General features: G+C 43.9%; 1 protein-coding gene across 1 annotated transcript in view; it reads right to left on the bottom strand.

The window, feature by feature from the left end:
* The window catches only part of NCOR2 (nuclear receptor corepressor 2), a 355,588-nt gene that overhangs the window by 187,013 nt on the left and 154,496 nt on the right, over positions 1-14,079 (bottom strand). The window contains 1 exon segment of the mRNA XM_033174224.1: positions 1,795-1,851. Within this exon segment, the coding sequence (XP_033030115.1) occupies positions 1,795-1,851 (57 nt within the window).

Here is a 14,079-nt window from a genome sequence, read left to right as displayed (position 1 = left end):
GCAGGCTAAATTTAACGAATTTCATGTAGGAATTGAGGGGTATAACCTGTTCAAAAGGAATAGACCAAACAGGAAGGTAGGAGGAGTAGCATTATATAGAAAGGATGTGGACACTTGTGAAGAAATCCATGACCTGGAGCATGAAAAGCAGACTGAGAGCATATGCGTAAAAATTGTAGGGGAGAGAAACAACAGGGACCTTACTGTGGGTGTCTGCTATAGACCGCCAAACCAGACTGAAGACTTGGATGATGCCTTACTAGAGCAGATTCCCAAACATTCAAAAAAGAGAGAAATAGTAATCATGGGGGACTTCAACTTCCCCAATATCTGTTGGGACTCAAACTCTGCCAAGAGTTTTACGGCCTGACAAATTCCTCCATTGCCTCGCTGACAATTCCCAGAAGGTGGAAGAACCAACAAGGGGATCCCCTATCTTGGACCTGGTCCTCACCAATAGGGAGGAACTTATTGATGAAGTGGAAGCACTCAGAACCTTGGGGGGGGGGAGTGATCATGTTTTCCTGGGTTTCAGGATACAGAGGCAAGGGAAAACTGAGTGTAGTTGGATACACACTCTGGAATTTAAAAGGTCAATTTCGAAAAGCTGAAGGAACTACTGGGTGTGATCCCGTTATCAGAAATACTCAATGAGAAGAGAGTCTAAGAAGGATAGGAGTTTCTAAAAGGAGAAATATTGAAGGCTCAAATACAGACAATTCCAAAAGTAAGAAAAGTGGGAAGTAAGGAAACTGGTGCAGCTGCATAAGGAGCTTACAGATGAGCTGAGAGGTAAGAAGGGCATGTATAAGAAATGGAAGAAAGGGGAAATCATAAAAGGAGGAGTACACACGAGTAGCTGACAGTTGCATGGCTCATGGCTGGCTAAAGCTCATAATGAGCTTTTTGAATGAAGGTTTCTTTGGCTACTTCCAAAATAAGAGGAAGAACAAGCAAATGGTAGGTCCCCTGCATGGGGAAGACAGAGAAATGCTACCGGTATTAGGTGACAGAGAAATGGTGGAACTACTCAACACTTACTTTGCTTCTGTCTTCACCTAAAAGGAAAGCAATGTCCAACCTGGTGATAACAGAATAAATGATGTAAGGAGGGAGCTGCAGCCTAAGGTAGGCAAAGAGGTAGAAAGGGAACACCTAGCTACTTTAGATGAATTTGAATCTCCAGGGTCTGATGAGCTGAATCCAAGGGTACTAAAGGAGCTTGCTGTTCTTGGAGAACAGTTGAGGTGCCTACAGACTGGAGGCAAGCAAATGTCCCCATCTTCAAGGGGGGGGGGCAAGGAAAAGGAAAACCCAGGTAAATACTAACTGGTAAGCTTAACATCGATACCAGGGAAGGTCCTAGAACAGACAGTTCAACAGTTGGTCTGTGAGCATTTAGATAAGGATGCTATGATTACTAAGACCCAACATAGGTTTCTCAAAAATAAGTCATGCCAGTGCAGACAATACTGGAGTGAATGGGCCAGTGTAAGGCAGCTTCCTCTACATTCTCAGTGTTCTCAGCCCATTGGCCCTGATAAGCTTCCTGCACCAGACTCAGGCCAGCAGACCATTCTGAAATCAGGCAGAGGCTTCCTTGCAGATCTCGCCACCATGCAGATGCTGGAGTCAGTCTACCTCCTTCTCAACCATTTGGCTACCCTCCAAAACTCCAAGGATGACAAGTAAGGGGGGGGGGGAGAAAGGAAGTATGCAGGGTAGGTGGGTGTGGCTGTAGGGAGAGAGAAAAACACAGTCTGTATATTTGTTAAAATGCCCAGACAAACTTACCAACTCCACCTGAGGTCCCAGCCCTTCCAGAATTCTGTGTGCGGCTTCTGCTTTTTTCTGCAACATGAAAAGGAAAATAGGAGAATGCTAAATGACTTAACGACTGGAGTCCCAAACTTGCAGGTTTCACTTGCCTCCCTCCCCCTCCCCAAATTGTCCCTCAAAGGCAAAGGGCCTACAAATTTAAGTTCATTTCCCTCCCCACCCTTCCCCAAGGCAAGAGGATAAAGGTTAAAAGCACAAAGAGAGAGGCAGAGACAGCAAGAGAGAGAGGAAAAAACCCTCCCACACACTCTACAAGGTTACAGACTGGGAAGGGTTTGAATGGCTGCCAAGTTGAAAAGCCCAAACAAGACACACACACACACACACACAGGAGAAAACTCTCAAGTATGCTTCAAGGTCTCAGCTGCAAAAATGAACCATGGGGCGGGGAAAAGGATATACTCCGCTTGCGGTGCCTAAGTGGCAATCTAGCATAAGACACTCACACACCAAAAAGCCTTTCTTTCTCTCTCTCCCTGCAACAAATGAATTCTCTTTCACTTTCAAATTGTCTGGGTATTGTGCAATCACTTCAGTGGCTATCCAAGAGAGAGGGGAAGGTCTGCTTTGCCATGCCTCCTTTTCCAGGAACCGGCCTTGTCAAAAGGATGTGATCACAGTAGCACCACCATCCTTGGGTCATCTGCCCTTACCCACCCACCAGCACTCCTCCCTCTCCTCTTCATCTTCCTGCTCTTTTCCTCCCCAAGCTCACAAAAATATACATGAAACGAGCACACGTGCTCTTGAGGGCACATGTCAGAACAGGGCTTGGAAGAGTCACGGGCCCACGGCACCCAAGCCATTAAATAAAAGATGACCTTTCCACTAACACACAGGCTGCTTTCCCTGATGATTCTTACTAACAGCCTGGTAAACCTGCTACCTAAAAAGCCAATGAGGAACGAAAGCAAAGAGGGCAGGTCCAGGAACAGAAGGGCCTGGAGACAAATCGTTCAACAAACGGAGCATGGGGTTTAAGGCACCTTACGGGAGCAACACACTGAGCAAGGGAAGTTGGTTCATCCCTCTCTGTGGATGCCTCATCAAGATCATTTGAGGAAAACCTGCTCTGGCCTAACAGCCTTTCAGCTTCCCAGTGCATGGCACCAAAAGGAGTGGATATTATTCCTTGACCATGCTTGTTAACAGGGAGTTCTTATCAGCATTGGCAGTTTTCAGTATGCAACCATGGGAATGTAGTTTGTAATAATCTCATTATATATATCTCCCAATTAGTTAGCATCAAATTAAAAACTAGGCACTGCAATTAATAAAAAGACAACGTTTGTGTTTCAACTATACTGCAGTTTAGTGTGACAAGAAGAACACACAGTGAGCCAGCAAATTTCCTGCTTCCTATTCCTCCTCCAGCATAGACATGAAACATTTGGAAGTTTTCACTTCTGATTTCAATTAGGAACAATTTAGTGTAGGGCTCAAACTCTTAAGCTGTGGTTAATGGTTTGTTTAAACAAGCAAGCTTCATAACCCATGGTTTGAAGTTGTCTTGTTTCAAACAAACCATAGTTTAGATTAACTCAGTTTGCGGGCTGTAAGAAGGGTTTTATAAGACCTCATCACAATCACACTAGAGAAGGGAAAGGGCACACACAAGCCAGCGTATCTCTGAAGCTAATTTTCATCATGCAAATTATGGCTTTCTGTGGCATTCAGACATAAACCATTGTTTTGTCATATGCAAATGAACTGGATAATGTATTGGACTCAAACACTCCTTTTTAAAAAAAAAAAAAGAATTTATTGGTTTTTCAATACAAAGAACAATATAACACATACACCCACAACACATCAAACACAGACCCCACCCTCAAAACACAACAAAACAAAATACACCAACAATTCTTATTCTTGTTTCACAAAAAAAAAAAAAACTTTTCTTGTTCACATCACTACTTAGCGACTTCCCCCGTTTTCCTCTCCTTTGGTTCCAGATCAAATTTACTTTGGTAACTTCTCATCACTAAAATTAAATCATTAGTAAATCTAACTAAACAAGCTTCTTATAATCTTATTTTTACTCCAAAATAATCTATCACTTCTTATTTTGTATCGGATCTATTCCAAATATTACTTCACAATAGTTAATAGTACAACTTTATAACATAACATATTACTTCTTATATCATATCATATCAGACATCTTCTTTCACTTAGACTGCTGCTAATAACACAAAGATTCAAATATCTCTTCTCTAGTTCAAAGCTTAAAATCTTAACACGCCGACTTCAGGGTACCATAATTAACCATCCTAATTTCTGTCCTTAATATATTTCACCCTATCCCTTTTCTGACCATTTTCTTACGCCATCTCGGGACTTCCCCCCGGATGCTCCTCCAACTTACACCTCGACCAATTTCCAGAATATCCTCTTTTCCTGTAAATCCACATATCCAGACACAGTCTATTACAGTCTTTGCAGGGAGCATCAGGGTACACCGATCCTCATTTTCCAGCATCTCCGCTTCGAAATTCCATTCATCTTTTGATTGTAAACAAATAAGTCTTTTCCCCATCATTCCTGGGCCCTCACCCCAGAAATTGGATATAGATTGTCTCCTAATCCTGGGACTCTCACTCCAACAGGACGTTCCATCTCTTCGGAGTTGCAAAAACAATGTATTTTGTACTTCAAGAATCCCCTTTAGCTCCTTGTCAAAGGTCTCTTCTAATTTAGTTCCGGCGGCGACGCCATCGCGGAGCGGTCGTGGGTTGCCTCGGCTGCGAGGCGACCCAGTCCGTCCCGGGGGTTGGAGCCCCGCTACCGCAAAGCGGGGCTCCGGTGGGGTGCGGGAAGAGCGTCCCGCACCCCGGGCTCCCTGGCTGTGCCCATTATGGCTCTGAACCCTTCCCTCGCTCCCCCTGTAAAGGGGGAGTGGGGGTGAAGGGACAACGGAGCCGGGCTATAGGGGACATGCCCCAACCGGGACGCAAAGCGGCGGTCACCCCCGCGACGAGCGTCAAAGTTCTACCTGTTATGTTCGGAACTAAAGAAACCCGGTGGTCTTGAGTATTTGATTGGACTACTTTCTGTGCTCTATTAACGATCCGGGGGACGTTTGGAAAGGAAGCCTGCCTCCCTCCCTTCGGGGAAAAGAAAATAACCAGTTTAAGAGGCTGCTGTTACAGAGATGGTTACAAAGTATCTGAACTTTAACAAGTGAGACTTTTTAGATCTCCCCTTGGGGAGCAAGTTTGTGGAAAATATCCCCCTTTAAAATGTCGGTCTTTGCGCCCTGGTTTCAGGGGAAATGGCTGCGAAAAGTTTGAGTTGAAGTGGAAAACTACTGGTACAAAAGGGAGAACATAGAAATAGAAACTGAAATTTGATACCCATCCCCTTTCTCAACATGTTGGACTTTGTTTTTGAACTTGTTTTGAACTCTGGACTAACGGATGAACAAAGGCTTACTATCTTGAAGCTGGAACTGCTTAATCGGAAATTGAAGGTCTTGAGTGGGGACATGAAAAAAAAAATTACTTCCCACAGAGGAGGCTTTCCAAGTTTTTGACACCATGGAAGAAAACCTTGGCAAAGAGCTGAAAGGGATGTTTGAAGGATGGAGAGAAATGACAGGGCGACTCCGGGAAAAATACACGTCCTACGGGGGTGGCAGCCCCGGGACGGTAAGAACTGTTATATCCAGCCCCCGAGGTGTGAGCTCGGGAGTAAGGGACAAAGAATCAAGATTTCTACAAATAGAAGAAGAATGCAACATTGAAGCGGAGAAGCCGAAAGATGAGATGTGTACCTTGATGCTCGATGCAAGGTCTGTTGGGAACTGTGTCTGGATCTGTGGATGGATAAGAAAAGAGGAAAATTGGAAGATTGGTTCCGGTGATAGATGGAAATGGACAATGGACAGAGGGGGAGTAGGGTGAATTATTAAGTGTAAAATCTAAATGGTCTGTTATGGTAATCTGAAATCGGAGGGTGAAGACTGTAAGTTTTATTTTGTTCTTTTTTTTAATAAGAAAAGGGATATTTGGAATTTCATGTTATTAGCAGCAGTATAAGGGATAGAAGAAGTTAGTATAGATCTGTTATAAGAATAATTTGTTAAGATTTAAGGATTTACTATTAACTACTACAGAATAAGATGATTGTTTATTATTAGTTATTATTAGCTAATATTAGCTATTAAAGATTAAGATGATTGTTTATTATCAGCTATTATAGATTAAGATGATTGTTTCTTTAAATGAATTTAATTTTTAGAGAGACGTTGTTATTAAAGTAGATTATGGACTTAAAACCGAAGGTGAAAAGGCAGGGGAAGTCAACTGTCAAGATTCAGAAATAGAAATTTTTCTTTATGTATATGAATAAGAAGAAGAATCATGGCAATATTTGTATTTGTTTTATATTTGTAGGTGTGGGTGTGGGTATATGTTTTTTTTAATGAAAATGTCAATAAATTCTTATAAAAAAAAAGGTCTCTTCTAATTTAGCCATGTTCACAATAGTCTGTTCTGTGGGATATAACTGTCTTGCCATATCCGTAGTCCCTTCACCCCCACTCCCCCTTTACAGGGGGAACGAGGGAAGGGTTCGGAGCTATGGTGGGCTCGCCGGAGGGCCCAAGCCGCGGGACGCTCGACCCGCGGCTTACCGGAGCCCCGCTTAGCGGTAGCGGGGCTCCAACCCCCGGGTCGGCCTGAGTCGCTTCGCTACCGAAGCGACCCACAACCGCCCGCGATGGCGTCCTCGCCGGAAGTCCTGGACTCAAACACTCCTCTCTTGCTCATGTGGTGTGGGGGGTGTCTACTTTTTAATTTGTAGCAAACTATAGGCTGTCAAATATAGAAAATTTAAGTTTTGAGCAGAACACAGTTTGCTATATCTGGATGAAACAGTAAGCTATTATTTGCCGCACATTAGAAGGAGATGTAAAGGAGAATGGGTAGTAGGGTCTCATAAGGACAAACCATAGTTTTGAACCAACAATCCTCCTCAGAGATTTACAATGCAGTAAAAAAATATAAAAAGAACAACGAAGTAAGTTTATGAATAGCTGTATACAGTATAAATATTTTTGTAAGTAAGCAAATAAACAAATTATGCTTGCTCAGGGGCACTCTCACCTATAGGTTTCAAAACAGAGCCCTTGCACTGTAAACAGGTGCCAGAGCCGAGCACTAGGGAGCTCTGGCACAAGTTTAAGCTATGGAGAATGAGCCCTATGAACATAACGAGAGCCCTGGTGGATCAGGCCAAAGGCCCATCGAGTCCAGTTTCCTGTTCTCACGATGGCCAGTCAGATGCTTATGACCTGACTATAATAATATGTGGGGTCACAGTGGATACTTGTGGTTCCTACTTGTGACTATCAGCAACTGATATTCAGATGCATCTTTCGTCTGAAAGGATAGGGGGAGCACAGCCACTGTGGCGAATGACCATTATCCTCCATGAACTATTCTGATCCTCTTTTAAAGCCTCCGGTCGCTGGCCATCCCTATATCCTGAGGGAGCGAAATGCAGAGTTAACAATGGCAAAGCCTTTTCTGTTGTCTGTCCTAAATCTTCCAACATTCAGGTTCGTTGGATGGCCCCAGGTTCTGGTACCAGGTTCTGGTACCAGGTTCTGGTGAGAATAAAATCTTCTCTCTGTTCACTTTCTCCACACCGTTCTTCATCTTATGCACCTCTTACCTTTTCTCTAAACTGAAAAGCCTCAAACCTTGTAGCCATTCATCGCAGGGCAGCCGCTTCAGCCCCTTGATCATTTGGTTGCCCTTTTCTGAATCCTTCCCAGCACTGCAGTACTGTATTCTGTTTGAGGTGAGATGACCCAAACTGGATGCAATGTTGTGGCTGAACCCTTTCCTAATGATCCCTAGCGCAGAATCCACCTTTTCCCATGGCTGCCACACACTGGGTCAACCCCTTTGTCAACCCCAAGCTGTCGTTCTTATCGTCAGTCACCACCAGGTTCAAACCCCAGGTGAGTACATCTGACATGCAATACATTTTGCCCCATCATGCATCACTTTGCACTTGTTTGCGCTGAACTGCATTTGCCATTTTGTTGCCCGTTCCTCCATTTTGGGGACAGCCTTTGGGAGCTCCCTGTCACCTTTTTGTATTCTAACTACCCTGAACAATTTGGTATCATCAGCAAGCTTGGCTACCTCACTGCTTACCCCCTAACATTCATTCATTCATTTCAATTCGTTTTATCTGTATGCCACTTTTACTTACACACACACACACACACACACACACACACAATCATGTTCGAAGTGGCTTACAACAAAGAAACAGGGAGGCATTTCAAACAAACATTTGTAACGATAGATCGTTTATGAGCAAGTTAGGAGGATAGGGTCCAACACCGATCCTTGGAGAAGAGTATACTTAATACACCTCTGCCACTGGGAGAACTATCCATTTATTCCTACTCTGACCTTCCTGTTCCTTTAACCAGCTGCTGATTCACAAAAGAGGCCTTCTCCTCTTATCCCGTGACTGCTAAGCTTATTTGAGTGTCTTTGCTGAACACCTCTGTACAATGAAAGCGTCTCTCTTGGACATGTTAAACAGCCGGTCACGCCATCCAGTGGTCAGCTCTTGAATTACCACCCACAAAAAATCCGGTTTCAGAGTCCGCAACTTCAGGCTGACTTTCAAAGGAGCCACAAGGTGGCTGAGGGGGTGAGTCACTACCAGAAAAGGGGTGTGAGTGCAAGCAGAGTCAAACCAAATCTGAGTGATAGGGTTTTAAATTGATCTAATTCCAGGAGGGAAAGGAAGCTCTTTTCCTTGTGCACATCTCTGCTCCCCAGAGAACAGCCCAGAAGCCTGGAGCGTATTTTGTGACCTGACAAGACTCTTCACAGTTGGTTGCAAAAGGCAGGAGAACAGCAAGGAAGGCTTCAGGGTTATGAAAGGTTTGCACCCAGGCACAGCTCAGGTGTCCTGTGTGCATATGCAGAAAACGATAATGCTGGATTGGATGTTTCTATCCCTCTATGCTCTTTTTCCTGACAAATGAAACTGTGGAGAAAACCATTCACACACACCTCACATACAAGCGCATAATACATACCAAAATTTACTATTTACGATACAACTCCCCTGCATTCCATAGATAAGATATATCAGTTTTGTATCACATTTTTTCCTTACTATTTCAACAGTTAAAACACACAAATAACTATGAAAGCAGGTTTTTGCTTCATTTAACCAATGAAGGGGGGTGGCAAATCTTAAAACTGTTCCTGCCTTTGTCCCTGTTCCCCTAATCTGACATACTAGTATAATAATAATAACAATAATGTTGTTGTTGTTCAGTTGTTCAGTCGTGTCCGACTCTTCGTGACCCCATGGACCAGAGCATGTCAGGCACTTTTAAGTAAATCTTATTTCTGTGAGTTTAGACATTTCCTCAACATACCATGTTTTGCTAACCCACTCCTGTTCATTACTTCTGAAGTTTGCCATTTAGCAGCTAATAATGTTTTTGCTGCTCTTCACAGATTTTTCTACTTTAAAATAAAATACTTTGGCCATGCATCTGCTTTCAAACAGCCCAAGAGAACTTGTAATAGATTTGTAGGAGTGGAATAACCAATCATACCTTCCATTACCTTAATTTTTTTTCTCCCCATGAGTTCTAACCTTATCACAACTCTACCAAACGTGCACAAACTCAGCTTCAATTTTTTCTACATTTCCTAGAACACCAGTAAGCTTAGGAAAAAGTACTTGCTAATCACTTTTGAATCCAACACTGGCAATAAAGTATCCTGCCTGACAGTGTCATTAATTTTTTCCAAACCTCTTCTGTGGTATTTATCTGTAACAGCCTTTGCACATCTTTAGTGCATCTTCATTAAAATTAGGTAATAGGTCAGATGAAATTGATTTGCAGGGCAGGATCTCATCTGCGGGCTGACAATCAGCCATGCCAGACTTTCTGTTTACTATGACTAATTTCAAGTGTGACTCACTTTCAACTGGTTCTGGGCGCACATTCATGTAAGATTTATGCTCTGCTTACATCATGCTGAGGTCTCCTTTCCAGAGAGAGGGGGATTCAGAATACAGTGACACACTGCGAACGTAAGGTCATATGGAGCATATTCGCACTGTGTTGAGGGGGAGTTCTGTGTTACTGCTTTATATACACCACAATGCCAACCTGATATTATTTTGAGTGTCAAATTTTATTACTGCTGTGTGTTCTCTTGCAATCCTCCTTGGAAGCAATCGCTAAATTAAATGTGTCTACAAACCAAAATATATTCTGCTATTTTTAAAGTACACTCCCCATTTAGAGCTCTGCCAAACCTCTCGCAGAGAGAAAGCTCCATACACGCTGGACATAAGAACACACAAAAGCTGTGCTAGATCAGACCAAAGATGCCTCTGAGAAACCGACAAGTAAGACGTGAGCACATAAGCACTCTCTGTAGTTCTCACTGACTGGTATTCAAAGGCATACTGCCCCTGATATGGCAGTTTTCATGACTAGTAGCCAGAGATAGCTGTATCCTCAATGAATTAATCTAAGGGCTTATCTACACTTACCTTTCCTCCGCTCTTTCCAAGAACGGACCTCAATTTAAAACTCTGTGTACAAGCACTTCTTTAAAGGTCAATCGGAACAAACATCAACCCAAGTTGACATTTGCTCCAATTCAGGTTTAAAGCACGAGTTTTTGCAAGGAAATCCTGGGGAAAACCAAAAATGCTCAGACACTGAGCATTAAAACACAGACCTCTGCCTGGAAAGAGCGGGTCAAAAGGTATGTGTGGATAAGCCCTAATCCACCTTGGTGGCCATCTCTGCCTCCTGTGGGGGTGAATTGAAGAAGTCCTTCCTTCTATGTGTCCTCAATCTCCCAACATCCAGCCTCACTAGATGTCCATGAGTTCTAGTATTATGACAGAGGAAGGAAAATGTCAGTCTATCCATGTTCCGCATGACATGCATTATTTTATACACCTCTATCTTATCCCCCGCTTACTTGCCTTTTTTCTAAACTAAAATGCCTTTCCTCAAAGTGGAATCACTCCACCCCCTTGATCATTTTGGCTGCGCTTTTCTGGACCATTCCCCAGCTCTGCAATATTCTTTGGGAAGTGCAGCAACTAGAGCTGTGCACAGTATTCCAAACACCGTCTCACCATGGATCTGTATAAAGGCATGTTTCTGAGTGCACTTGGTGTACGCAGGCAGTATTGTGAAGAGCAAACAGCCATCAGCTGTACAGATCCCACCCTCAGAGCTGCTGGGTAGGTAAGAACAAGGATGTTTATAGCAGAGCGGCAAGTCAGCTAGGCCATACTGAGTCACACGCCAGTCTTGCTGCAAGTGCAGAAAAGTTCTTTTATCAGAAACTCAATCCTAGTATTCCAAATACTTATAAAGTTTATGGATCAACGTCATCAACCAGAATCAAAACTAAGTGTGGCATAGGGCTCTGGGTAAGCATACTTGAATCAAGGACATCTCAGCAAGACAAGTTTAAGGAGAACCTTTACATATCCATGAGTGGGGCTGGCTCCTAGGAGGCCTACCAAATTTAAAGTAGGGTATGCAAAGTGCACCTAGAGACACAGGGCAAATCTGCACCATGCATCTAAAGCACATCTAATGCACTTTTAAAGCATGTGATTTCCCCCCAAAGAATTCTGGGAACTGTAGCCTGTTGGGGGCATTATTGTGAATCGTAGCTCTGTGAGTGGGAAACTACAGTTCACAGGACATATGGTGGGGATCTGCCACTAAGTGGAAGTTAAACCCCACTGATCTCAGTCACTGCGGGCTACTTGACATAATCAAAAAAGAGCTTCTATTTACATAGCCCTATTTCTTCATCTGCATATTTTAGCCTGGCTTGTTTCTTGGTCACACTCAAGTGTGACTGTGTGTGTGACTGTGTGTGTGTTAACAGATGATTAACTGTCTTCCTTTAATATCTGAAAATGGCCTCTCTTCCTAGAACACCAAAGATCCACAGGACAAACTGCATTGCCACCTATACTACAACATTAATTTATACCCTGCCTTTCTTCAATTATACAATTCAAAGCGGCAAATACTGGGTCCCCAGGTGGTCTAACATTCGGGCACTGAACAGACCCAGAGCTGCTTAGCTTCAGCAAAGTGAATGCGTTATGTGCCCTCAAACCAGGCCCTGAGACGGTGATATTTTTTTTCTTTTCTGGAAATGCTAGTCCAAATATTTCCTCTACCATTCAATCTGTACATAAACACTACAGTTGGAATGTAAATATACAGCTTCCCTCCGGGGGTCTGATTTCCACTGTACAGTCACTTTGGCATCAAAGCAAAATATATTTTGCCCATAGAATAAGTAGTAGACAAATTCCTGCTAATAAAAAAGCAAAAGGGACATCCTTCAGAAAATTCCCCTGCCCAACTCTCCCAGCCATGGAGACTTTCTTGCAGGAAACAATGCATAGCAATGGAGACTTCCTGTTAAATTCAGCAAGACAGGAAGTAGTGTGGATCTGTCCATACAATTAATCCCACAGCCAGAATCTCCCAAACCTGCGCATCCTGGCAAAATAAATGAATCACACTGTTCTATCCCTTCCTTACTGGCGCTACAGTGTCATTACAACAACCAAACACTGACAGAAATATCACTGCACATTCAGACACCTTGCAGGGTCAATGGCATTACTGTCACTGAGTAATAGATACCAGAGCGGCATAAATTTGATGGTGACATTGACTGCTCCATCATGCAGAAGGCCAAATAGCAGCATGATGCTGCCTCTAGCCCAGGGCCATAGCTCAAGGGTAGAGCACCTGCTTTGCATACAGAAGGCCCCAAGTTCAGCCCCCAGCATCTCCAGGTAGGGCTGGGAAAGACCCCCAGACTGAAATGGTGGGGAGCTGCTGCCAGCCAATGTGGACAACATGCTGAGCCAAGTAGACTAATGGCCTGGCTCAGCATAAGGCAGCTTATTGTGTTCTTACGGATCAGTGCTATATCACACTGGGCCACTTAAAGATACGGGCATCAAAGTTTGGTGTACTGAAGTTGCCAACTCACTGTGCTTAAAGCCTTCAGAGAGCCTTCCTGAAAAAGCAATTTGGGACCAAAAAAGTAAGAAACTAACCTCACATGCGGCCAGTGAGGCAGCCTGGAAAAATGACACCCCGACATGAATGATCTAATGAGCTGCAGTCTGCAGACCTCTGCAATCAATGCTCGTAGCTCTTTCCCTGTCCCAAGGGGCTTCTGCTTCCTACACCCCAATAGGAATCTGCTTGAAAAGTGTTCTTAAAACATTTGATTATTTAAGGAGCTAGTCAGATTACCCCCAGGAGGAGCTTTTTGGAACACAGAGTTCCTGGAAATCAGGACAGCATGCAACGTATTCTGTTGCCTTTTATTCTTTTACCAGAGCGATGATGTAGTGAGTGTTGAATCTGGTTTCAAACCCTTGCTTAAGCCGGAAGCTCAGTGCTTGAACGGCGTGAGGCCAAATCACAGGATCTCGATTTAACCTTCCTATGCAGGATTGCTGCGGGGAGCAACTGTGGGAAACCCCTCTGTACGCAAACAGCACATTGAACAATGAGCCCCAAGTGGTGCATTTAGTCGCAGGAACACAGGAAGCTGCCTTACACTGGGTCAAACCATTGGCCCATCCAGCTCACTGCTATCTTCCCCAACTTGGCGCCCTCCAGATGTTTTGGACACAACTCCCATACAACTGCCACACTGTACTACACTGCACTGCACTCAGGGTTTCCAAATGGGGGTGTTCCTCAGCCCTACCTGGAGAAGCTGGGGGTTGAGCTTGGAACCTTTTGCCTGCACAGCATGTGCTTTGCTTTGCTTTGCCCTTCACCCTTCACCTAACCTCTGGCCATCCATCCACACAGGTTCACCCATAGGAAATACAGGTTTTGAGCAGCTCTGTGATGGGGACTAGGGCAAGTCCTGTTTTCTGCACATTATCATCAGGCACGGGAAAGATATTTCAAATTCCTGTGAGCCAGAAACAAACTGCTAGGGGTTTAACAAGACCTGGTATTTTCCCACCCAATACATCCAGTTTTCAATCCCACAAACAGGGCAGACCCACACCATACATCCAAAGCATATCCAAAGCACATTTGAAGCATGTGGCTTCCCCCCAAGGCTCATAGGAACTGCAGTTTCCCCCAACAGGGCTGCAATTCTTAGCACCCTTAACAAAATACAGCTCCCAAGATTCCTTGAA

Source organism: Lacerta agilis, chromosome 17 (genome assembly GCF_009819535.1).
Source record: "Lacerta agilis isolate rLacAgi1 chromosome 17, rLacAgi1.pri, whole genome shotgun sequence".
NCBI classification, from domain to species: domain Eukaryota; kingdom Metazoa; phylum Chordata; class Lepidosauria; order Squamata; family Lacertidae; genus Lacerta; species Lacerta agilis.
The sequence above is the reverse complement of the archived record's forward strand: the minus strand, read 5'-3'. Positions and strand labels throughout refer to the sequence as shown.